This window comes from Agelaius tricolor, unplaced genomic scaffold, assembly GCF_023055355.1.
Source record: "Agelaius tricolor isolate 1412-34295 unplaced genomic scaffold, bAgeTri1.0.p SCAF_8, whole genome shotgun sequence".
Taxonomy (NCBI): Eukaryota; Metazoa; Chordata; class Aves; order Passeriformes; family Icteridae; genus Agelaius; species Agelaius tricolor.
This window is the reverse complement of record NW_027269268.1, coordinates 3,271,618-3,297,348: the sequence shown is the minus strand read 5'-3', so window position 1 is coordinate 3,297,348 and position 25,731 is coordinate 3,271,618. Positions and strand designations below refer to the sequence as shown.

The window sequence follows — 25,731 nt, the reverse complement described above, 5'->3', positions numbered from 1 at the left end:
AATTTCCTAAGCATAACACCACAGAGGATGGCAACAAAAACTTCATTGCAGAGTGCCATCTGTTGGGAGGAGCAGCAGAGTCCAGGTCTGGCTGCCAGATGAGCCAGTGCCCTACAGGTAAGGCCAGAGCAGCACTCACATGCCTTTTGCTTTTTAAACCGTATTTGGTGCATTATTATGACCTTAATCCATGAGTCTAGACTGATTGTAGATGCTCTTACACATATTAAAATGTATGCTGTTAAGTTAGGACAAGAGAATTAAATGAGGACAAAGTAGACACATTCTCTTTATTACCAAAAAAAAAAAAAAAAGAATTTAATGCATTTACCATTGTGTTTTCTTTTAAAATTTCATCTTTTATTTATTCATAAAGAGCCAATAAGTTATATAAATCATAGTTTTCATTTCCTTACTGAAGTAGTCAATAAGATTTTAATTTGGATTTATCCTGACTCAGTAGCACTTTAGCTCAAGTGTACTGGTCTTGGTTTTCCACAGCAATTGTTCACCCCAAGGCTGTATCTCTTGCACAGCATCCAATGAAACCTCTGCCATGGCCTTAGCAGAGCTCTGTGGCTCCCCAGGAGGGGCCAAGTGCAGCCAGGGCAGTGTCCAAGCACACACCTGTGTGCAGGGCCCCTGGCCCCCCAGAGCCAGACCCTGGGCTGGCACAGGCCACGCCAACCCTTGTGCCTCCCACTGCTCTTGAGAGGAAGCCACAAACCACACTGAAGCTCCATGCTGAAGGCAGGAGGAATGACTCCATGTGAGAGATGTTAAACCAAATACTTTTGTATTTAATTATGTTAAGAGCTGAAGGAAGTTAAAACCATAGACAAATGCACAGAACCGTCAATGACAATGAACCAAGGCAGCAACATTGTCATTCCCTGCTTGAAACAGTGTGTGAAGCAACTTCTAAACAAGTACAACCTGGGGTATTCATGTAGAACTGAAACTGTGATTTCTGTTTGCTTTACCTAGTACAAAGGATTTTCCAACACTTGAGTAACTTAGAACTAGGCCCATAGTTGTCATTTCCCCATCTGCTTCCCATAAGCAGATGTTTTCCTTTGTACACCAGTAATAGATTTCTCCCAAAAACAATGCAATCTAGTTTTCTTGGTAACACACAGCAGCATTCTCATCTTGTTCGTCTTCATCTCCATCCTCATCTTCATCCCCCTGATCTCCAGATTCAGTATCATCTTCATCTTCAACCTGAAATACAAGACATATTGTGAGCAGTAATACCCCTTATTCTGATCCAACCTATTGAAGGCAAGACAAATGCTGAGTGCAAGTAAGCTTAAAGATAACCTAAACCAACAATGCCACATCAATTAATGCTTATTAAATGCAACTGCCATCTTACCATGTCCATAGTTCATTTCTGCTGAAAAAAGAAGTGGCTGACCACCAGGGACAACAGGCAGTGGTCAGCTTTCTCTGATGCCTGCCAGTAGTAGTTGATAAAGTAAATGATGGATTTAACTTCCCTCTATAGAAAGGGCCTCCCCAGACTTTGTGGATTGAGGATTACCATGCCCAGGCCTGTCTCAGACCCAAGAACTTCCCAGATTCATTCCCTGGCTTACCGCTACACCAAAGTCCTTCAGTTTCATCTTCTGTGCAGATATTTTCTGATCCTGGTCAGCCAGCAGCACCAGGAGATCATCCTGTTCTTTCTTGGATTCTGCAACTTCTCGCTCCAGCCTACTGTTCTTGTCTTGCAATATAGCAACTGTGCTAGTGGATGAGTCCAGCTGCTGCTTCAGTGATTCCTTCTCCTCAGAAAGGGCCTTGACTTGACTCTGGCAACAGGGGAAATCCCACAGCACATTACAACACAAGCACAGGTAAAGCTGAAGCCCTGTATCCTTCAAACACATCATGTACACAACCTTCAGCAGCTCCAGCTGACCATTGGTTCCTGTGGCCTTGTTCCCACACACACATCCTTACACAAACTACTATAGCTTGGATAAAGCAGAAACAAATATTAACAGTGGTTACTGGACTCTCTGTGCCACAGTAAAGCTACACCCTAGACTATCCTTATCAAGGCCTTAAAGACAGACAAATTTGGATTTCCCATGTGAAAAAGGCAGGAGACATCCAGCTTCCCTTCCAGAGCCTAAGGATGCTGATGAAACAAACCACTTGCCCCCAGCCCTGGCTATTGCAGTAGGCCTCCTAATGCAAGGCTGAGTAGCCAATGGCTGGGTTTGGTGCTCACCCATTACCCACCTTCAGCTCTTTGATTTCTTGCTCCAATCGTGCCTCCAATTCTGAGCTTGTGGCTGCTGGTGCACCACTGTCTCCTAACATGGGATCTGCAGCTGTGTTCTGTGGACAAGGAATTCCCCCTCAGTGTTGCACATACTAAGACAGCAAGCTGGGACATTACAGAGTCAGTTTCTTAGAAGCATGTTCTCTTTTTACAGCATAGCCGAGGTATGGTGATGACATACACCCCATGCTGCAAGGCATCAGCAAACAGATCTGTGCTTTCTCGGGTCTCAGACTCGTACACACATGTACACACCAACAAGAAGACAAAGCAAAACCTTTATTTCCTAGCAGCTGCACTTGAAAGACTTGGAGTTTTTTTCCTAGGCAGATCCTATTACAGGCAATCCACCTTTGCTCTGATCGTATTCAAGTGCCACAGAAGTCTTTTTATTAGGCTAAACATCCAATTTATTAGGCTGAAGTTGCAATTCTTTGTATAAGGCTACTAAAAATAGCAACAGTTTCATCTCAGTCAGCCCTACACAAAGTCATTTCGAAAATGTGGCAGCTGCCTGTCAGCTACAACTGCCATATGGCACAAATTTGAGACCAATGCTTCCCAGTTGGAGCACACTTAAGCCAGTCCTCTAAGGAAGGGAGCAGTAGCATGTAGGATGGCCATGAGGTGGCCTGACAGCTGGAGGGAGACCAGGACACACCTCTGCCTCCAAAGGCACCATCACACATGGGCAGCAGGTGAGCAATGGCATCTTCCCTCCCAGCAGCTGAGTCTGCCTCTCCCAGACCCTGTGTACATTGAACACTTGTTTGTCAGCTGCTTGTGGGCCCCTCTTCCTGCAGCAGGATTTAGCTGTTAGCTATGCTGTGGAACTGTCTCGGGAACATTTTCAGACAACTTGTTCAGGCTCTGCAGCCCAACATTCCCTTTCTAAAGCAGTTTATTAGTTTTGAAGGCAGTGAAATTTACATAGCCACAAGGCTTTACTGCCTCATCAGTTCAGTCCACAGCCAAAAAACCTCTGCAGCATTTGGAGGCCTGCACAGACAGATGTCCCTATCATTTGCCCTTCAACTAGACATCAGCCTTCATATTACTATCCTCAACTGCTTGTAAGAATAATGATCTCTCTCATGTGTATGGTATCACAGTTGTGTCTCACAAAGGCTATTACTTTAATTAGAGCTTAAGCTTGGACCAGACAGTAGTTTATAATTGTTTAAAAATGCCAAGGACCAGTGCCATCAGAGAGAACTAACTTAACTAAAAGTCCCCTCTATGCTCATGAAGGATTTGTCTGGGTAACTCATAATTTGAAACCCTGTTGAAATCACATGCTGATGTGTGCACTTAAAAGGAGCTTAGTTTAGGAAAGTAGCTACAGACAGTAGCAGGAAGGCAAGTCTTGTAGATTTAGTTCCCATAGACAGAACAAAGAACTAATTCACCAGTACCATCACTTGTAGCTTTTGATTCTCCATCTGAAGCTTGGATATTTCTGCAGCCTGTAGCTGTATCTGACTCCTGAGCATTTCTAACTCCTTTGGGAAACAGAGACAAAACTTCTCAGTTAATTTGATAAAACAACATATTCACATGAAATTTTCCTGAGGTGAAATGCTCCCAGACTAACTGCTTCACACCAGGAAATGTAACAGGAAAGGTGCCTCAGTGAGACCACAACAGCTCTTCCCTTAATTGACAAGGCTGGACAGCAACACACAGTACTGTCCACCCTGCTTTTCCAGCCCCTCTTCTGTGGAATGGCCAGCAAGGCACTGTCTGAGCCTCAGTCACTTCTATAAAGGTGTTTGACCACTTGCACTGCCACTGGTGTCCTCTGCACTGCCCCTCTCAGTGCACAAACCCATGGTGACTGGGTAATCCAGGCACCACTAGTTCTCCAAACAGAGGAACTCCAACAGGTATTTCTTGAGCTAACCTTAAAGAACTGAAGGCCCAGTTCTTTATTCTGTGCTGTACATCTAATACCTGCAAACCCTCATATCAACATTTAAACATACATTCTGTACTGGTTAAAACCATTTTGCAAATCAGTGCAAGTGTCTTCTGCTGGCTCAAACCTGCTTAGTGAAAACAACCAATTAATTTTTAGATGCATAAACTTGATGCTTCAAGATTAGGATCATCACAAAGATGTCTGATGAAAAACAGCAACACATTAAGGAATCAATGCTCTTCCCTGTAGACTAGAGCTCTCTTCCCAACCCAAGCCACCCCTGTTCAGCTGCACTGAAACACCACAGGTTCACCTTCTGTAGATCATTACTGTGCTCCAAGCCACCAAATCTGCTGGTCTGTAAAGACTGCTCTGTAGCTCCCATCTCCAGCTGGGAAGAATTCTGAAAGAAAAATGGGAAAAAAATCAGCTTTAGTACTAGAATTCTAAATGTAGTCGTGTTGGCAAAAAAGTCATAGCTGTTTTTGTATTACCAAACTCCCAGCAGAGGAGATACAAGCAGGCTGAGCAATGCACATCAAAGCTCTCTACTGAGAGCAGCTGGTTGTGTCCTCTGAGGTGAGTGCAGAAGGAGCTCTCACCAGTGCAAATGCAGCACTTACCAATTTTTCTATCACAGAATCCTTTTCCTTTAACTGCCCTTGCAGCAGCTCATGCTTGTTTTTCCACTCTTCCAGTTCCTCTTTCAACTTGCTCACTTCTTCTGTCTGAATGCCATTCATCTGCAATGTGTCACCATGGGAATTATGATGCTGGGTGTCCTTTCCTAAACAGCAAGAGGTTACAACCAAGGTCAAACAAGCAGTTCCATAACTTGGTTTCCAGGAGACGAATCAAAGTAGTTGTTACTACCCATCCTGCTCCTGCCCCACAAGCCCTTCTTGACGTTCCTTCAGGTATGTGTGTCGCCTTGCTGCTTCAGCCATTCTGTTCATCAAAAATAATGGCATGGACAAACTCTGAAGGTAATTGATTCCTTACATGTTTTTAATCCTAAGTAATGATGAAGGCAGTTTGGGTATTTTTAATCATGTCATGTATACCTTATCAGGCATTTTGACCCTGGGATAAGGAGAACATACTGCCCTGATTTACACACTAAATTAGCAATTTCTCTAGTGACAGTAACAGGCTTCATCTTGCACATCAGCCAGACCATCCTCCCCAGCTCACACCTGCATTCCAGACCCAAACTTCAGCCCAGTCCAGGGCCCATCTGGTCATATTCTGAACCTGGACAGGCAGTAACTGCTTTGGATTGACTTGCTCCGAGGCAGAGGCAGCCTCTCCCAGCAGCTCCCTGGCAGCCAGCAGTTCTCACAGCAAGGGTCAGCTCATACACCTGCAAGGCTGTCCCTGCTGAAGCTCTGCTGCAGTTGGCCAGAAGCCACATCTCTGCATAAGCATGATTTTATATTGTCACTCATACAGCCCACCTAGCTGTACTTTGAGGAGATTGTACTGGTCCTTATGCTGTTGGATCTGGGACACTTGCTGTGTGACTGTAGCCTGGAGCTGTTCATTCTGAGATGTTAAAGTGCTGATTCGCTGCTTTAGTTCTTCAAGCTCCTGGTCCTGTGAAAGAAAAGAGGCACCATACTAGATACATACAGTAATCATATATATAGTTATACTACTAACTCTTGAATACAATTCTGTCAGGAAAGTGAAGGAAAGCACCAAAACCTGAGCTCCACCACGCAGTACTGCCCAGCAAAGCCCCCTGCAAACCTAGCTAACTATACTAGAAAAAACACCTGGCAAAGACAGCAGCAGCCTGTCACACCAATAACAGAAGGAAAAATGGAGAGGTGGGAAGGTGGCTGATTGTAATTCTTATCTAGCATACCAAAGCCTGCATTTTTTTTTTGTCTACTACTTCAGGAGTCTTAAAAGAAATCATGGTAACTACACACATGACATGTTCAGTAAAGCCTCTGGTAGTTCCAAAGCATCCTTTATGCCTCATGTACCCCATGCTCTGATCTCTGAACACAGAGCACCTGCTTCAGTTTCCCATTTGCAGTTTAAATTAATTAGCTTTGTTCCTCTACTTCTCCATCCAAGCTGCAGCAACCACACAAGTTAACTACCCCTGGAAAATGGTTTTGAGAGTCCAATCCCAGCGGATATAGCCAAACTTCACTAACAAACCATTTTTTCATTCAGCCCCATTTCATCTGTCCAAGTAAGAGCCCAAAGTCAGAATTGCATCTCTGAAGAGCTGCAAGTTCTCTTAATTCCTCATTTGAAATGAAAACACCCCAACACAGGTAAGAGCATGTGGTGCAAGGGAAAAAAAAAGGACCTTAACCAGTGTTCCAAACACTGACATTTCAGCTGAATCTTGACAAGAGTTAGAAGAATTTCTGTATTGCTAGAATCCCTGTTACTTGTTTTGGAACAAGGGGGATTGGAGTGCACTGCAGTGCCTCCAGAAGACAAAACCAACAGCTTTTAGAGGCACATGTCTGTGCTCCCTCTTACCTGCTCTCTAATGACTTTTTTGTAGTGAGTCACAATGTTGTCATGCTGTTCCAATGTCTTCTTGACCTCCTCTTCCTTTTTATCTTCCTCACTGGACTTGTAAATTGCTTTACTTATGACACCTGTCAAAAACAGTTTCTTTCAGCTAGAGCTCAGTTCACATCTTTGTCCTCAAAACAGTCTCACAGTTTGAGGTCACTGCATTACAAACTCAGCCTGCACATTGAAACAGGGATTGTCACAAAGGCTTAACAGAAATGGTGACTTTATTGCAGTGTGCACATTTACTGCTTTTCTCTGTCCCAGATAAGTAAATGGGTGTTTTGAGTAATTCCTAAGAAAAAAAGCTGTGTTCTACTTGCACTAGGGCTCCACTACAGCTGCAGCCCAAATCATTCTGCAAATAAGTTAAAGACTTAATCTGCAAGAGCAACATGCAGATGAAACTGCTTGGGCAAATCCATCTTGACCATTGCTGCTTTAAGGATTTTTCTTTCTCTAGACTGATTTAAGTTTAGAGCAATATTAATAAACAGGACACAAGTGAGATATTAGATTGATGACAATCGTGCAGCACACACTAAAGCAAGTGTCCATTTCCTAACAAGCCAAGAATTTCAGCATTTATTTAATTTATCGATTAGAAACAGCAACTGTTTGGATTATGTACTTCAACAAATGAAGCTCCTACAACCATGGAATGTGCTCAGTACTTTAGTTTCTGTGTGAGCACAGGTCAACACCTCTAGGCCAGTGTGCTAACTCACAAAATCTATTGATCATCATTTCACTGAAGAATAGCAGGTAATCCAGTTATTTTCACTTAACACTTTAACTGCAACTTGGTTATATGATTACTTACAGCTATTACCATAACCTCTGGTGTTATCACACTACTTTCAGGAGTAACACAACATATGTTGGGTAGCTCATCCATCAGTACATGATAACATCTCACCTTCCAATTCTTTCACCAGCTTTGTAAATTCGTGGTCAAACATCATGTGGTCTGGACTAGAGAAACTAGGCTGTGGTTTCTGAGCAGCTCTAGAATAAAGTTCATGCTTGCTAATGAAGCCAAGCTTCTCAATGAAGTTCTCCCTGCCAATCCTCTTCTCAATCAGCTGCTTCAGTTTCTCTCTACAAGGAACAGACAAATCAATGCCAGTGCAACAAGAAGACAAGAACCCATCATTGTATCAAGGTGGGTTCTGCAAAGAACTCATTATCTGTCTCAAGTCTTAATCCCCCTGCTGTCAGCCTTCAAAGCCTCTTGAACCACTATCTGCCTTTCACAGAACCTTTCCCTGCAGTCCATTACTTCTCCATCATACTTACTTCCTGTAATTCTCAAGGGAATTGTCATTGTAGTAGATGGAAATGCCAAGCAACAGCGCACACAGGCCTTGGACAAGCTGCTCCTCTTCCCCAAGGTTTTCAGCTATCTGCCCTGTGAGCTGGAACTCTTGATAAGGATATTGGAGATAGTTCATAATCACAACACATGTAACACTTCTCCCTGTACACACACCCTTTTATTTACACACCAACCCAAGCTTTGTTAAGAAGCAAGACAAAAGAGCTGACAAAACCCTTACAAAGTTAACTCCTCTTTTGAAGGACTCCAGTGATCAGTGGTTTCCCATAAATTTCTCAGTAGCTGTCTGTTTAACCTGAGAGATTTACTTGTTCCAGAGCACACCTGCAGTGTAGATAAAGGTGGCAGTTTAGCCTTATGTGCTCATGCACTTGACTAGTTTTTCCCTGAGAAGTAAGCAGGCAAGTTAATGGAAGTACAAAGCATTCTCCTTGCCTCTTGAGTGTAAGTTTAATTCACACTATCAACACCAACAGGCTTGTTGCACTGAGAGCTCATTTAGCTGGCAGACTGAGACTGTTTTCCACACTACTTTGGTACGTGCATCTTACACACAAGTCAGTGTACACAGAGCACTGGCAGCTAAAGGCTGATTTGGTCTCTTGGCCCAGGGCATTTTCTCTTTTGCAGAACCCCCACAGAGTGACCTGGACAAACCTTTAAGCTGACCATGAATAACCCAGCTCTGGCTAAGCAGGGGTTCTGGCCAGCAGGCCAAAGGATACAAAAGGCACATTGGCTGGGTTGTGAAGGAAGTGGGTGACAGCAATGGAGCAGTTGCTCAGCCATGTACAAAGCAACATCAGCAGTCCAACTCTGGTCTGTACTTTGCTGCCCTGTGAAGAATAAACACCCCCGTCATTACCTTTCCACAGAGAGGACTAAAATACAAACCCAAGCTGTATTGGATCAGAACTCACCTACTTCCACCTTATTTTTTCATAAACTGCAAGTCATGTCTTTCTAAACACCTGTTTGTTAATTATACTGAACAGCTTTAATGCTTGGGTAAAACAAGGATCAAACCAGTCACATTGAACTGCTTTCAGAGCAAATCAGCAAGCCACACAGGTGTGAAATATTACTCAATGCAAATCAGCACCAATATAAAACCATAACCTGTTAGTTTTGCATTTTTAATACAAGGGTGACATGAAGGAACAAGGTGTACATTTAGTCACACAAGGATTCCCTGGAAGATGCATCAAGACCTAGCCTGCTGATTTTAAAACTGCCAGGTGTTCCTAGTATTATTTTGAATACAAGAACAATAGTCCTGTAATGGCCTTTGGTTCAGACTATATGTACATTAAGCCAGCACAGCAAACGCTAACTGCAGCCTTTTATTTATCCTAGACAGATAAAATTAGTTTTCATCTCCAAATCAGCTGTTACCAATTGTGTCTCAGCTGCAGGTATTTGGGCCCAGCTGAGCTCAGACAAGCACCCATCTCTTCCAACAGTCAACATTCAGATGGCAACCAAGGAAAGTGTTCCCTCCCTCACTTACACACACTGGCTCTAGCTGTCCCAGCAGATTTGCCAGCCCATGCACACTGGGAATAACCCCTGTAACTGGCAGTGGCCCTATGGCACATGGCTGTACCTCAACCTTCTCCAGCCTTGCTACCCGTGGCCCTTCCCTCTTGAGAAACATGGAGCTTTGTTTCCGCAGCCCAGCACTTCAGCACACCCAGATGCTGGAAGCAGCTGCAAACCACATTTATTCTAAAGCCTGCCTGCTGTTCAGAGGTCAAACTGATGTGCTCTGCTAAAGATTTTCACAGAGCCCAAAACATCCTCTCTAAAAACCAGCTGTGTTCTAGACATAACATGAGAATAACACCTACTCTGACAGATGACAGCCCCCCATGGTTGCTGTTCCACAGTTCAGAGCTGGTAACAACACTGACCTGTGATCAGCAGGGTAAAATAACATTTCCACAGCAGAAATACTTGCTTTTTGTGTTGCCAATAACTAACTCAGCTGTGTTTTAATTAACAGCCTGGAAACCAAACAGCTCTGCAGGGATCACATGCTCATAACGAGATCCCTGCTATTCACAATTAGGCAGGCTAAATGGTTTTTGCTCCAGCATCAGGACATCAGCAGCATATGCCACTTCTGATGGTACCCTTGTTTGCTACAGGCCCTTCAGGAAACACTGTTTCTAACTGTTTTAGTTTTCCTTAGAAGGAACCCCACCTATTATGTGAACAGATGGTCCATTAGTGTGACCCCCAGGAAAGAAAGCACCAGTGCTGCCCAAGTACACATCCCATAGTTTTGGGAGCACCCCCAGAGATTCCCCTGGAGGCACCAAGAGTTTGTTATGCCAGGGAAAACCCAAACCACTGCAACACAAAGCTGTAAGTGGAAACACATCAAAAAGCAGTTAAAGAAATTCTCCCCAGCAGACCCCAGACAAGAGGGAAAGGCCTGCTTTTGGCAGGAAAACACACAAGCTGTGCCAAAAAATACATACCCGTCTGTCGATCTTATCACCCTGCAAGTTACACACAGATTACTTGAGAACCTTCCAGTGCAGACACATCCCCCCATACCTGAGTCCCTTTTGTCATGTAGTGCTGAAGAATCACAAGCATTTCTACTGACTCAAATTTACCTTACACAGAAATTCCAGGAACAGGATAAAAATGAATACTGGCTATTTTTAGCTACAGCAGGAGAAAAGTCATAGGACCAAGTTCAAAACTCCAGTGTTATTTTCACTTGCAAAGTCTAATTGCCACCAGAGTTAGCCTGCTAGTAGGGAGCTGGTTTTCTCCCTGAGTGGTTCTAACACAGGTTAATGTCACAAGGAGGCACGGGCCAGGAGGTGAACTTCACTCACTTAACATTTCCCAAGCCAGGTATTAACACACTGAACAAGCTCAGGAAAGTTATATTTGCATAGCAAAGCCAACCATCAATACATGACAGCCTGTTTTTTTCATGATGTTTCCAATTAGCAGGTTCAGGTTAAACACCAAACAGGCACTACTTCAGCAAAAAACATGAGTGGGGATTCCGCCAGTTAAACTTGGTTTCAAGGACAAGGCTACGACCTGGATGCTTTGGCACCACCTGAGAACAGGCAGCATCAAGGAGTAATGTGATGGAAAAGGAAGATTTGCTGCTAGCTGTGTGCCTGCCATGCCATGCCCTGCCCACGAGTGCCCCTGTGCCTGTCCCCGAGCCGCAGCGGGCAGCGGTGCAGTACCTGTGAGAGGATGTTGGTGCACTGCTGCAGCAGCGACACAGGCGGGTTGCCAATGCTGGTGGCCAGCTGCACGCGCAGCAGCTGCTCCTTGAGCGTGCCGTTCTCCTGCAGGGCGTGGGCCAGCGCCACGGCCGCGCACCAGTTGGACAGCGAGTCCGTGGAGAAGAGGCCCCCGCACAGCAGCTGGCCCGCCGACACCGAGTTACCTGTAGCTACCAGAGCGGCCAAGAGGAACAAGGGGGGTTAACACAAGCCACAGAAAATATTTCTGGCAGCACAGCTAAAACACAGAAAAACCTAACTAGTGACATTTTAGACAAATCTAAGCCAAGTCACCCCACCCAGACCAGTCACTGAACAGCAGATAAATAAACCCTCAAGAAACACCAGGTGGTAAATGAACAGGTGCTAGCTCAGAACCCCGTGCAGAGATGGTGCCCTGGCCTACCGTCAATAGTGGATGGCAGGAGTGTGGAGACAATTTCTCCTTGTCCTTTTTGGTTTTTGTACAGAAAGCACTGAAAGCAGTAGAGAACAGCACAGCGCAGCACGAAGGGCTGCCTCTCATTCACCATGGACATCAGCAGCACTACTATGGCAGGCCTGTGGGACAGCAAGGAAAAGCTGAGAACTGCACTGAGAATGAAAACAGCTGCAGGTACATAATACGGATCTACTTCATGGATAAGGAAAGCTACTGTGGCCTACCACTGCACCTATTACTATTTCAAACAAGGGTATTTAAACCCAAGGTGTTAAAAGTTTCTCAGTTATTTATACACAAAATAAGAGATGGATTATTCGTTTCCCTTGCCTCTAAGCCCTCTTTGGACTGTCCTCTGGCTGACAGCAACAGCAGCTCATCCTGATGAAGGATTTTTCAGTCATTGTTCATTTGTTTTTCAGGTACCACACAACACCAGTTGTAGGCCTCATCTCTCTGCAAATACACCCGACACCTTAATGCTGTAGCCAACACACCCTATATGAACTTGAAGCTGTGACTCCAGATCATAATTCCAAGTGTGGAATTAAATAAATCTTTTGGATTCCCATACCACTACCTTATCCCCTAACAGAGTTAAAACACTTTTCTTCCTCTACCTTGGTGGATTAGAAGGTGCATTTACAGAGGCAAAGTAGTCTTGATTTGTCTGGCATCCTCGGATGACCTCTGACACAGTATTAATGGTCTGGGGGAAAGGGCAGAGAAGAAAGTTAAATTCATGTTTAAATTTGAGCCATGGTCTACCACCTAGAGCTTTCAACACTATTCCAGTTTACCCTGACAGTTCAGTACTGAAAAGCACATACAAAGTCTCAGCTAAGAGACTTAAGTAAAACCAGTGTGCACAAAATCAAGGCATTTAATAGCTGTAAAAGATGCTGAGCAAGGCTTAAGGGACACAAAGCTCAGTCACCTCCAGCTTAATTTTGTATGCCAGATCAGTTTTTCTATGACAGCAAAATAACAGCTAAACTGCACATCTCTAACAAGTGAAAAGCTGAAACCTTTTAAGAAATTATCAACTGTAATAGAGGAGTCCACACTCAATCCAAGCACATGATTTTATCAAGGGAAAAGTCCCTCACCCTACATTGCTAGCAGGGCTTTCTAGAAGCTAAAATCCCTCATCACTGGTAACCTATCAAATTAGAATATCTGTAGACTCTCCCAAAAAATTAAAACAGCAATAAACCCACCCCCAAACCAGGAAAACTCATTAATCAATTCAGCTGCGCTGGGAAATGCTGAAATCTAAAGGAAAAAAAAAGCAAATCCAAATCCTTCCTGGTTGCAGGACACCAGAAATTCAACATAAGTGACTCTTCATTTAGGCTGCCCACAAAGGAAGCTGACACCTCTGGCATATGAAAGAGGTGCTTAGCAAATACTCAGTGAGCCTCTGCAGCAGCTGCTGATCCCTGCAGCACCCACCTGGTCCCTCCCTCCCCTCTAGCACTGCCCCCTTACTTCTGTGAGGATGTCAGCAGGAACGCCGGTGGCCATGAGGATGGTGCAGAGCTGCTGCAGGAGCCCACAGTGGAACATGGCCTTCTGACAGCTGCTGGTGGCACCAGGAGGGTTCGTGGGGGACACCAGGACCCGCACCAGCTGCAGAGGAGGAAACATGTCAGGGCCATGTAAACAGAGCCTGGCACCTTCTGAAGGCAAAACCTAACTCATTTTGGGGTTTCACTGTCAAACAGAATTGCTTCTAAAAATGGATACTGGAGACAATGAACAGAATGTTTATCTCATTGCTACCGATGGCTGCTTGGCTTTCAGTTTTATACCAGGGAATTCTTTATATAGAACACCCCTAATTATGTTCTTAGTTTAAATCTGTTACATCGCAGGTGACATCAAGTTATGCAACATGCCAGCCATCACACACTCGCCTGTGACAGGGCTTGTGCTGAAAGCAGCACAGCTCCAGAGCACTGGTGGCTAATTCTGAGCTGAACACCTGGATTTCACAGTTGTGACATGACACTTTGCACTGCACAAGAGCTGACAGTGGTAATTAGGAGCTGTAACAGCACCTTACCTGCAGCATCAGGTGAAGATTAGTGACTTTCTGTGCAGACCACCCAGAGTTGTCATCTCCAACCTCAAACCAGGGCTTCATACGCTGGATGTAGGAACCTTCCTTGAAGAAATTCTGATTGGAATTATTGTTCTTCAACAAGTTTTGCAACAGGAGGAGACAGTCTTCTACTACAATGCCTGAGGAGACAAAGTATCACATGGTGAATCAAAATATACCACATGGAAACAAATTAGCTTGTCCATACACTGAGGGTGCTCTAGACAGAACAGAGCACACATTTCTGAACTCTTCAGTCTTAACACACATTAGGCTTAGATCAATAACTAGGAACCTTGTGAACCCATACCTGTTTTTCTTCCCCAAGTACAGCTCATATCAGTTAAGTGGGTAAATGGGAACAACTGCCAACAAAACCTCACCATCGTTGTGTGTCCCCAAGTTCACCTGTTCTAGAATCGGGCTACACTGCCCCTATGAAATGTACTCAAAGTTCTTCCTGAACTCCATTGTGATTCCAAGGCAGCACCTCCTTCAGGCTCACATATTCATTCTCTACGATTACTGGCTACCATCTTCAACTTCTACTTTTTATTTTTTCAAATTACACTCAGATCAAGGCTCCTCCCGTCAGAGGAACACAAGTAGCAGGGGGAAAGCAGAGAAGTCTTAGCACACAGGAATTTACATAACAAGTCTCCTAAAAATATTAGCTGCCTAAAAATAGCAGCTTGAAATCAAAGGTTTTCTGAACACTCCCATGCCAACATACCTGGAATAATACAGCTGGGAGAGAAGCAGTAACTGCTCCTGCAGCCCACAGAAAGGTCATAGAACAGTAACCTGTCATGCTACTGAAATAGACTGTAGTAAATGCATCACATATTGCTAGTAAAAAAAACCAAGCCCTCAAGTGCTGAAATGTTTTTTTCTCCTTTTTAAAATTCTTTTCTCCTCCCAACAGGTGACTGACGCCTCAAGAAGCTGACCAGAAAACTGAAGTTGCAACTGAACGAACTGAGCAAGCTGTTACTTCCAGCCACTCCAAGCATCCAAGGATCTCGTGGGAAGAATGCAGATGCTTAACTGGGTAAGTGACAAATGCAGCACACACATGTGGCACTGCCATTCCAGGCACATACAGGCACAGGCTCAGGTCAAGCAAGAACCACTAACTCCTGCACACACCCTCAGAGGAGTGACCTGGTGTTTTAAAAAAGTACACCAGCTTTTCAAAAGACACTGAAACCCAACTACCTGGTCAATCTGGTCTCGCTTACTTTGTTACAACCAGTCTGTAAATTGTGATCCTTTTACCCACTGACCAAGCTCCAACCACCCACTAAGGTAAGCCTGGCAACATCAGCTCACAGTTGCAGAAAATCAAAACTAAGTCTTAGATTCCACTGTACCTCCATCACTGTTTCCTTCCTCTGTTATGATATCCAGAAGCCTCTCAAAGGCATTTTCAAAGGCAACAATCTTCTGTATGGCTGCATTGCTTTTGGTCAACTGCTGTAACAACAGGACCCCCTTTACAGGTGGAAGAGAAAAGAAATAAAACCTGGGTTTTAACAGAACTTCATTGCTTTTCACAAGTCCCAGCTCCTGGGAGGATGCTGAATCAGCAGGACACCCTCAGCCAGGATCAGAGGCACACCCCACACCCCCCAGCTCAGCACTGCACACCCCCCATGGGCAGCAGCTCTTCAGGCACTGACACAGAGGATGGCAGGGCCCTGCAGAGCCCCTGCACTCACATCATTGCGGATCACCTCCCTGGAGTCTGCCAGCAAATCCATCAGGCGGGACACACCTGCAAGGAACCATTTCTAAATATACACAGGCAAGGGTGCAGCTTTTCCAGGCTGAAGTCTTCAGGACACCTTGCTTGAGACCCCTCCAGGCCTCTGCCATGTCTGCTGAGCATCAAGCTCTGAATGAATCAGCAGTGGATTCAAGCACTCACCCATGGGGCTGACGAGAATGATCTGCTGCACTTGAGGCCCCTGCTGCTTTAACAGAGATGTCAGCAGCTTCACTCCAGGCCAGCGAACATGGAAATCAAATTCCTGAAAGGACAGGAAGGAGCACATGAGGTAACCAACTCCTCAGTATTTAACTCAGATACACTGGCAGTTCCTTCATACTGCTCAAAGCATGACATGGGTTCTGCACAGGAAAAGTAGAATATCATGTTTCTTACTGAAGTTGGACTACAAAGCAAAGGGAAAAAAAAGAGAGTATTGTATAGTTCTCTCTCAAGCAGTCATATCCTTAGGTTGGGAACAAAAATTTTAACAGCTCCAAATAAAAAGCAGTCCATCAGGACAAACCCAGTGGAAAATGAGTCAAAGATCATGCGGCTGGAAAGCAGTTATCCTTTCCACTTGAACTGCATCTCAGACATAACTGTGTCCTGATGCTTTAGTCATCATCTGAAAAGTAGTTGTTGTGCAAGGGACAACCACTGCTGTTTGGGGAGCAATAACTTTTATTCCTTCTAATTAAGTAACTAAACCCCTTTCTCAAGTAACAGTATGAGAGAACATGGCCACAAGGTGCACCAGGGCAAATTTAGATTAGCTATTCAAGGAAATCTCAAAAGGTGGTTGGGCATTCCAAACACTGACCAGAGCAGCAGTGGAGTCATCCCTGGAAGTGTTCAGGAATCACAGGTGTGGCAGTTTGGGACATAGCTTAGCAGTGAACATAGTGATGCTGGGTTAGCAGTTAGACTCTATGATCCTGGAGGCATTTTCCAACCTAAATGATTCTGTGATTCTCCTCCATGTCCCCCTGCTTTAAAAGCTGCACCAGTGGTGTTCATGCAGGTCAGTCCTGACTCACCTCCAGCCCCACCTTGACTGGATGCTGGCACACCTCAGGCCTGACACCAGCTGACACCTCACCCCTGACACCAGCTTCACCAGGACAAAACCATGGCTCTCTACGTTAGCAGCCTCAACATGACTCAGTTACTCACCTCCACCAGAGTCAACAGCAGAGTGACATTTTCTTGCTGTTTAATGAAAATCTCTGTGAACTGACTTCCCAAATCATCCACTTGTTTTGCTGAGTTTTCTTCTGTAACAGCAAAAAACAACATATTGCAACACAACTAGAACAACATCAGCAGCTGTGATTTTTATTCTTACTAAAATAAGGCCATGGGTGACCATAAAATTTTCAGTCACTGTTATAAATGTTAATTGAATTATTCTCAAAACAAACACCAAAATAAGCTTTTCACAAAACAAAACCCCTACATTTTCTAAATGCAGCTTTTGAATCTCAGCAGTTACATCCCCATATAGCTCCACTAAGCCAAGACAGCAGCCCTTCATGAGTACCTACACTGATAGGCAAAAGCAAAGTCCATGTCACACCAAGAGCATTGAAGGGTAAGGAATATAAATATCTAAAGCTAATTGGCCCAAACATCTTTCTTACTCTAGAGGGTTTAGCAATAGAAAAAGACCTGAACATCAAGAAGGGAAAAGAAGAGTCACACAAGTAAGCATCACAGCCTCTCAGTCTAGGAATCTGAATTGATTTTAAATGTGCCAGAATTGAGTGCCATCCCATTCTTCACCCTGCAGTTACACAGAATTGGGCTACCACATGAGTTGTCTTACAGATTTCTTTCATGCATCACTTGCATGAACAAAAAACAAAGGCTAAAGTATCCACAAAATCAACAAACCCAATGCAAGCAACATCTCTGTACCACTGCTATTTTTCTAGGCTGAGTGACAATTTACATAACTGCTCCACAAAACAGGGGCATGTAGGTACTACTGGTTGACATAATTAAGCTGAAAAACTGAGCAGGAGCAATTCTAATTCAAAGGGAAAGTGCTGGTTTTAATAGAAAGAAACAGATAAAGCAATTCAATTTCTGACTTGGGATTTTCTCCTCCAAAACCCACTCTGCTTTAAATTTCTAGCTGTAGAAATTACAATATATTACAAAAACGGTTAAAAGGGAAGATGGACCATGAGCAAGAATAGCTCTAGCCCAGGCACCCAGCACCTAACAGGACCTAAGTCCTACTGTGACCTGCCTGAAGCTGAGGCTATTAACTCTAGGCCATTCCTGAACTAACACATTCATTTACAGAAATGAAGGTTAACAACTCCACACAAGTTCAGTTCCTGTACTTGCTGCTGTAGACTAAAAGGCAGCTCAGCTGGGAATCACACAAGGATTGCACATCCTGTAGCTGGATGCAGGCCAAGGAGAGAGTCCAGAAAACCTAAACATTGTGACATCAAAATTCAGTCAAAATACTTGACTTTGACTTTTCCATGAGCTGAACATCCTTGTCCCACCCTCACTGCAAACAGCAAGTGTCTGAATCTTGCTGCCAGCTGCTGCCCTTGGACAAGCTCCAGTGCTAAGGCAACCCCTGAGCAGCACACACAACTTGCACAGCCTCTCTCAGGCTGTAGTTGGTTTCCCTTACTCCAGCTCAGGATTCTTCTATGAAAGGGCCAAATCACATTTCCTCTGTTCAACTATTTCTTCTAGTAGGTTTAATAAAAAACTAAACAGCAAAGGCAAACTATTTTCCACTTACACCAGAGATCTTGCAACCAGCCTTCTACCCCTAATTGTTCCTTAAATCTATACATTCCCAGGGCTATCTCCAATCAAGCCAGCAGCTTCCATCTAGTAAGATCAGATCAACTCACTACCAAGCAGCACAGCAGACTAGAATTTAGTTTAAAAAATAAAATCAGTTTCAAAAAGAGAACATGCAAAGCATTAGTGGTAACCTAGGGTGGAAGTGAATATTGTGAATATTTTAACATGCATTGCTTAAAAGAGACACTGTGAAGGATGCTCCCATGCAGCTGATGCACTGGTGTCCAGCTCCAGGGCAAACAAACTCTGTTCACCAACTTAGGTCTCTTAGAATCTTACCAGTTTGGGCCTGCACATCTTCCACATCCTTACCAGGAATTTACCATCACTGCAGTCTCTGGGGATCTGCTGGCATTCAACATGCCAAACCACAGGAGAAGTCAAATTGCAAACACACTTGAGCTCCAAAGAGTAAGGATAGAGCAGAAGGCAAATGCCTTCCCTGAGCTCCAGTGCAAGCTCCTACAGTGTCCTTTTTAAACAGCAGGAAGTGTTACCAGCAGGAGCAGTGACTAGGGCTAAAACTAAGTGCCATAATTATACAAGTAAAGGTTCTTTTACCTTCAGAGTCATCTGGCAGTGCAGATAAAATAAAAAACAAGAGACAGGTTTACCAGTTGAACAGCTTTCCACACAGCACAACCAATTACAGCATAAGCTCAGGTTTGCAAAGCAGCCATCCCAGCTTCCTACAGCAGCTGGACTCCTGTGGGCAGTTCTTAGGGAAGGGGTCAAACTGAGGCACTCCATAACCCTAACAACCCTGGTCATCTGTCACACACAACTCCAACTGGACAAGTCTGAGCTCTTTGGAAAAACCTGCCAACACTTTTCTCCAGTCCATGATCAAGGCCTCTACCACAAACATGAACTCACCAGCGCTATGAAACCCTGATCTTGTTCTAAAACTTTTTAATCAAGATGGGGAACTGGAGGAACATGGAAAAGAAAGCTGAGCACAATTTGAAACGTGGCTTAAAATAACATTCATTGGCCTTGGAGACCAGTTTAATGGCCTTCAAAAAAAAAAATCAAACAGGTAGGAGTGGCATGGATTTTCACAGCCCAGCTGTACAAAGACAAGTAGAATCTTTCTAAGTCTTTTTATCCACTGCCACAGCAGGGTTGAAAAAGGTTTTCACACTTATATGTGGCACCTTATTGCAGGTATCTGAGATGTCACATCTCAAAATCCTTGTTAAATCAGGAGATGGTAATGTCTCATTTGGCAGTAACAGCCAGAACTGTCCTTTCCCAACAGCAGAAGACTTGATTCTTGACTTACAAACTAGAAAAAAGTTACCCCACTCCAACCTGGCTCCTGTTCAGAGAACAAAGTCTTTTTTAATTAATAAGCAAGAGATCCAGTGTTACTTTAATGCAAGCTGCATACAAGATCTTGAGCGTTATCCTAAGAGCTATATACAATAACAGAGCAGGTCTAGGTGAGCATTAGTAAATCAGTTTTACAGCTGATAACTTGAACAAAGCACCAAGGAAAGCAGTGCCACAGTTAAATACAACTATTACTACAAGGGCTTACCTTGCTCCTCCTCTTCTAGGTCATTGGATATAACATTGTAGAGTGTGTCCAAAGCATAGCCAATTATTTCAGAATCTGAACTGCAAAGGAAAGAACCACTTGTCTTTAATGACTTATTTCCATCTGCTCTTACAACATTGCTCTTCTGCCCAGGCAGTTCCCCTTGCAGCACTAGGCCAAGTAAGCAGCACAGATTTATTGCAGCACCACATAACCATGAGCTATCTGCTCCCTGAACAGGGTCAAGCTCCTTTTACCAGTTCCATTCCCTCAGGTGAGCCTCAGAAGTCTGGTGAAACCAGATGACCACAGGACTCTTCACTGTAGGTGCATCTTGAATTTTCCAAGTCACTCCCTCCAGCCTGCTCCTCTTCCAGCAGAAACCCCTAGGAATACTTTGAACTTGCCAGAAGAACACCCAGTGAAGATGCAGATAAGCTTCAGCATTTCCCAGGTGGGACCCTCCCTGCTACACTGTCAGACAGAACCAGAGCCAGACCTCAGAGCTCCAGGGAATGCAGCAGCAGCTGTGGATTCTGACAAACAGGCAGCCTCTGTGTCACCAAAACCACTAAAGCTAATTATTATAGGGTTTTGAGCTCCAGCATGCCCAGGGAGTGCAGGGAAGCCCAAAGCATTAGTTCACCTGCTCACACCCAGACTTCTCTCAGGAAATACCTGTTCCTTCTGCATTACCAAGGCTGAACCATCTCTAAACCCTATGCTACAACCAAGACACCACAAAATATAACTATATCATTTCTGCTACTTGCTTTCTTGCTCTTAAAACAAAAGAAAATGAAAGCAATTGGTTAAAAAAAAAGGGAAAATCAAGGCTAAAACCACAGAGAACAGTGTATCCAAGTGCAGAAGGACACACCTCACAGCATTTTCATGATTTTATCAAGCATCTAAAAAGAAGACTGTGAAAAAAAGTCTCTCACTCCAGCTTCTAAGTACTTACTCACACTAATCTCCAAGGCATTCCAAGTAAGGCCTCCACAGCAGAGATACATGAGCATTTCATGAGGCTGCTAGGCTGGTTTAGAGCAGAGGCCTGAACAACCACCTAACCTTATAGTCCATGGAAGCAGCCTCATCCAGCAGGTATGACCACACCTCCAGCCTGCTCATGCTTTCCCTTCACTACCATTTTAGTTCTTCAACACACTACCACAAAGTCTACAGTTCCCTTTTCATAGAAATGAAACAGATCCACACCTGAAAGCACAAAGAAAGCCTTCCTTGGAAAGCTGAAAAGCAAGGCTGCGGCTTGGTGGGTTCTTTAACATCCCTGGATAGGGAAATGACAGCAGCTTCAAAAGAAAAAGCACATTTAACATACACATGATTAAAAGCAGGCCTTGTTTCTCTGCTTGAAACAGAGCACAAAATGAGGACAGCAGCATCCCACCTCTGCTGTTCACTGCCTTGCCACCATCTGCTGTTCAGCACATCCTACATCCCATTGATTATTCTGTTAATGCTGAGCTGCCCAGCTCTTACTGTACAGTAAAAACCATTCAAGAAACAAGACTTCCCAGGCATCCATGAGAGGCAGCCTTTGTGCAAGGCAACATTCCAGCACAAGGCACCTCTCTTCCTGAGCAGCTGCAGGGCAAAACCAAAAAACAAAAAAAACCACAACAGGCAGAAAAGAGCATTTTCCCCTTCTACAGAAAGCTTCAGGGTATTTCAGGTGGACATTGGAAAGGTTCAAAGATCAGACCTATGGGTACACACCAAAACAGCAGCCTCTGTCACACCAGCAGCCTCCCACACTAGGTGACAGCTGAGCCTGTGACTCACTTATTAACCACTGAATCAGTTCAGCTGGTCTGGATTTCCATTGAGAGAGTCCAGGAAACCTCACCTCTACCATTACTGACAGCAAACAGTACCAGGAACTCTAACACATAACACTGCACTGATCACACACAGAAACTACAACTCTGTCTCCAAGCAGCCACAGCAACCAAAAACTGGCCCAGCTCCTGTGCTGCCCCACCAAACATGCAATAGCAAATCACTACAGCAATACCCCAAAGCCAACATTTCTTCAGCTGAAAACTCAAAAAAAAACCCATCTATTTATTATTTCTTTTCAACTGCAGCCTGAGTCACAAAACATGTGCACAGAACCCCAGCACACAATTTCCAAAGCATCAATTGGAGCCCCAAAAGCACTGAAAACCCTCAAGTTCTTGTCCTTCTCAACTGGACCAGTAGAGCCCCGCCTCCCCTCTCAAAGTTCAAATTTGCCCTCAGAGCAGATAAGTGGATGAAAGTAGGCTCCTTAACCTAGTTTCTTTAAGGGCTTTCCCTCCACATCCATGACAGCTACTCCTATAACCTTCCCTTTCACTCTTTGCACCAAGTCAGACATTCAATTTTAACTAGCCAGCCCACAGAAAAGGAGTAACAGGGACTTGCCATATGTCCATAACTGGGGCAGGAGGCCTTGCAGACACTGAACTGCAGCTTTCCTAATTCTCCTCAGCACTGCCATCAAAGGACATGCTCCTCCTTCCAGTGGATGCACAGCTAGGTATTCACAGGCTCACAACTGGCTCATACAAACTGACCAGCCTGATGTTGAAATCCACACTGAATGACTATCCCCATGCATCTGCCTACCTAAATATCAAGTATGCGCAGTATTTGAGGCTTAAATCCAAGGACTGCAAACAGGTTCCACAGTACAAGATATGGGCACTGTCAAGTATAGCAGTGATTGCAAGGATGGATGACAAAGACATTCCAAGCACTGGATTGTGTAAGTATTAAATTCCAGTCCACACACAGCACTCAGACTCATGCCATCTGCCCTAGCAGCAGCCTCAGAGTCCTGCTCCCCCATTTGCCTGAACCCAACTTGTTTTTTAACACACATGAGCAAAACCACACCCCTGGTGACTTGACTCTTTCTCTTAATTCTATCTGGCTCACCTTTTGCCCAACAACAGCTTGATCTGGGTTATTCCAAGCAGTGCATTTAGTTAACAGGATCTGTCTGGACTCACCTCTCCGGAGTAATGCAAACATAGCCCTAAGAAGCATTAAGACATACTTTGGTAGTACCTTCACTTTCTATCCCTCATCCTGGTTCCTGGAATTCTGTTCTTTTTACCTCCAAACAATCTCTGAGGACATGTACCAGCATAAAAAGCCAAGGTGGCAGAGGAGTTGTCAGAAACCCAGCTCCCTCCCAGCTCTGTCAGTACAGGGCAGCAGGTGTGCATATGCTGTGTCAGCAGCAGAGCAGGGTCAAGCCAGCAGCACAGAGCAGCTGCAGGATGCTTACCGGTCTGTCTGGAGAACGTGGATCAGGTGTTCCATGGCCTGGATGCCCACCTCCAGCCGGTATTTCTGTTTGGAGAACAGACAAACGCTTAATGGTCGAGTCCAAACACCAAACAAAGCCTTTTTAACAGCACCTGACAAAGCTACTTCAAATTCACGCTGCTGCTCAGGAAGCTGACCACGTACCTTGGATAAAGACTTGAGAGCACGTACGGCATCCCTCCGGTCATCCAGCAACGTGGACGAAGCGACTCGGTCACAGAGCTTCTGGATCTGGAAGAATAGGCACAACACACACACGGGATAAGGCGGGGCAATGCAGGGGAGTCTCCCGGCACCCGCCTACGGCCCGGGCCGCACGGCAGAGCGGCTCCTGCTCCGCTCCGGCCCCGAGCGGCACCGGGCACCACCCGGGCCTGTCAGCGGCAGCGCCGCAGCCGCCGGCCACAGGGCGGCCCCGGCCGGGGCTGTCGCGGCCGCCCGGCCCTGCCCCAGGCCGGCCGCGTCTCCCGCTCACCGTGTCGGCCCCCGAGGGCTGCGGGCCGGCGCTAGGGCCGCCCATGACACCCCGCAAGAAGTTCATGGCGGCTCGGGCGGCCGGCGCTGCCGCTCCCCCCGCCGAAGGAAGCGGCCGCCGCGCCTGCGCTGCCACGTGGCACGGCCGGGCCGGGGCGGGGCCCGCCTCAGGGGCGCGGGGAGCCGGGCCCGCCGGGTTCCGGGCCCGCCGGGTTCGCTGCTCTGCGCCACCGGGGTCGGGCCCACGGCGCCGTTCGCCTTCCTCCTCAGGCCCGAACAGCCTCGAACCGCAGGGCAGCGCGCAGCGAACAGTACATCAGCACGGGCTGGGGGCGTTAACCTGACGGAGAATAAAAAAAGCACATAACTTTAACACAGCTCCCCCCGCGTCTGTGCATCCACAACAACCCCTAAGCAAACGCTCAGGCTTGGAACTCCGAAATTGCATTCACTTCTAATGAAAAAACAGCAAGGGGATAGCTACCCTTAACTACAAGAAGAAAGTCCAAGCACTACTGAAACTGAGTCACCTCAGTGAGAATCAGAAGCTTACCTAGACAAGACTGATGGTTCAAGTCCAAGAGCACCACGAAGTTCTTAAATTGCTTCCAGATGCTGAATGCCCCCATTGGATGCTGCTGAAACATATTTGGGATTCCTGCTGAGGAGCAACAGCCAAGGACCAGAACCTCAAACCCTTCAGGCACTGCACCCACATAGCAGCTGCCAGTCTGATGATGCCCTCCTGATAGTTTCTAGTAGGGTTTGACTTATTCTACATATCCAACCAAAGCAATTTTACTTGCAGCCACAGCATATGGTCACAGAAAGTACCAATACCATCACTTCATTTAATTCCAGGGAGACAAGCCCTCACACATGACAGTTTAAATCAAGAGCTTAGAGGATTTCATTTTCCTTATTAAATACAGAATTAAATTAACCACCCAGCACACGGCCCAGAGAGTTTTTAACTTTTTGGGCAATAAAAAGTCCTTCAGTCGGGTTTGGTCACCAAATAACGAGGCAGTAATAGCAACCACAGCCATGTCAGCAGTTTCCTGATGCACAAGAGGGAAACTCCAGCCTGCAGTCACCACACAGCCCCAGCTTCGCTGAGCACAGTCATGCATTCCCGGGCTGTGCATCCCTGGCTGCTTGCCTGCCCAGCAGCATGCCAGTGCTACAAAACCCAGCTGGAGCTCACTCACAACAGCCCTTGTACAGGCCCAGATCCTCCTACACCTCATTGCCCACCAGCTGCAAAACAAGGCAGAGAAAAGAAAGTCTTCCTCCTAAACCGAAGGTGTTAAGATATTTAAAGGTTAGGAAAGATGCCTCCCCTTCCCCACAGTGACGATTCCAGGCCCATTCTGGGTAGACACACAGCAGAACTCACCTGACATGTTCAAGTCGGCATAACAAGATTCTGATCCTTAGCAAAAAAACAGGAAACAACCAACCCCAGCTACTTCCACAAGCCAAAATTTATTTCAGTATCTGCATCCTCACATACACAACTCCAAGAAACAAAGCGAGCTACTTCCAAAAGCGATGTCTGACACGCTCAAACTGTCCTCTTGGAGATGCAATATACTCGAGGGGGCAAATTCTGCCACCCAGTGAAGGAGTTACCTGGTATTCAACCTGCAACCATGGATAGTTCTCTATTCCAGCATAACTCAGAAGCGTTTCTATTTCCATGAGAAGCTGTAAAGTTCTAACTGACGGACACTCGAGGAGAAGGAGAACAGGCACGGCAGGAGCAAAGCACGGAGCCAGCCCTGCCCAATCCCGTTCCCGCCGCCGCTCAGACACCTTGGGACGGCGCCTCCATCC

At 45.4% G+C, this 25,731-nt stretch overlaps 1 protein-coding gene across 7 annotated transcripts; it reads right to left on the bottom strand.

Moving 5' to 3' along the window:
- Nucleotides 1-779: 779 nt before the first annotated feature.
- On the bottom strand, nt 780-25,723 carry USO1 (USO1 vesicle transport factor). 7 transcript variants are annotated; one of them, XM_071431369.1, is made up of 28 exons: nt 25,528-25,723; nt 24,446-24,527; nt 23,894-24,232; nt 23,563-23,649; nt 23,378-23,442; nt 20,074-20,153; nt 19,092-19,103; nt 16,866-16,966; nt 15,849-15,951; nt 15,640-15,695; nt 15,292-15,412; nt 13,880-14,058; nt 13,303-13,443; nt 12,432-12,520; nt 11,776-11,930; nt 11,328-11,539; nt 10,590-10,610; nt 8,829-8,939; nt 8,064-8,182; nt 7,684-7,865; nt 6,726-6,847; nt 5,675-5,813; nt 4,841-5,004; nt 4,531-4,620; nt 3,712-3,798; nt 2,254-2,352; nt 1,602-1,817; nt 780-1,224 (listed from the first exon to the last, which is right to left on the bottom strand). In XM_071431369.1, the coding sequence occupies exons 3-28, from the start codon at nt 23,957-23,959 to the stop codon at nt 1,117-1,119; spliced, it is 2,925 nt and encodes a 974-aa protein (XP_071287470.1). In that variant the 5' UTR covers nt 23,960-24,232; nt 24,446-24,527; nt 25,528-25,723; the 3' UTR covers nt 780-1,116. The 7 variants fall into 7 exon arrangements, with proteins under 7 accessions (XP_071287470.1, XP_071287471.1, XP_071287469.1 ...); XM_071431370.1 differs by lacking the exon at nt 25,528-25,723 and having other exon boundaries at nt 11,328-11,533; nt 24,446-24,534; XM_071431368.1 differs by lacking the exon at nt 25,528-25,723 and having other exon boundaries at nt 24,446-24,533.
- Nucleotides 25,724-25,731: the final 8 nt, after the last annotated feature.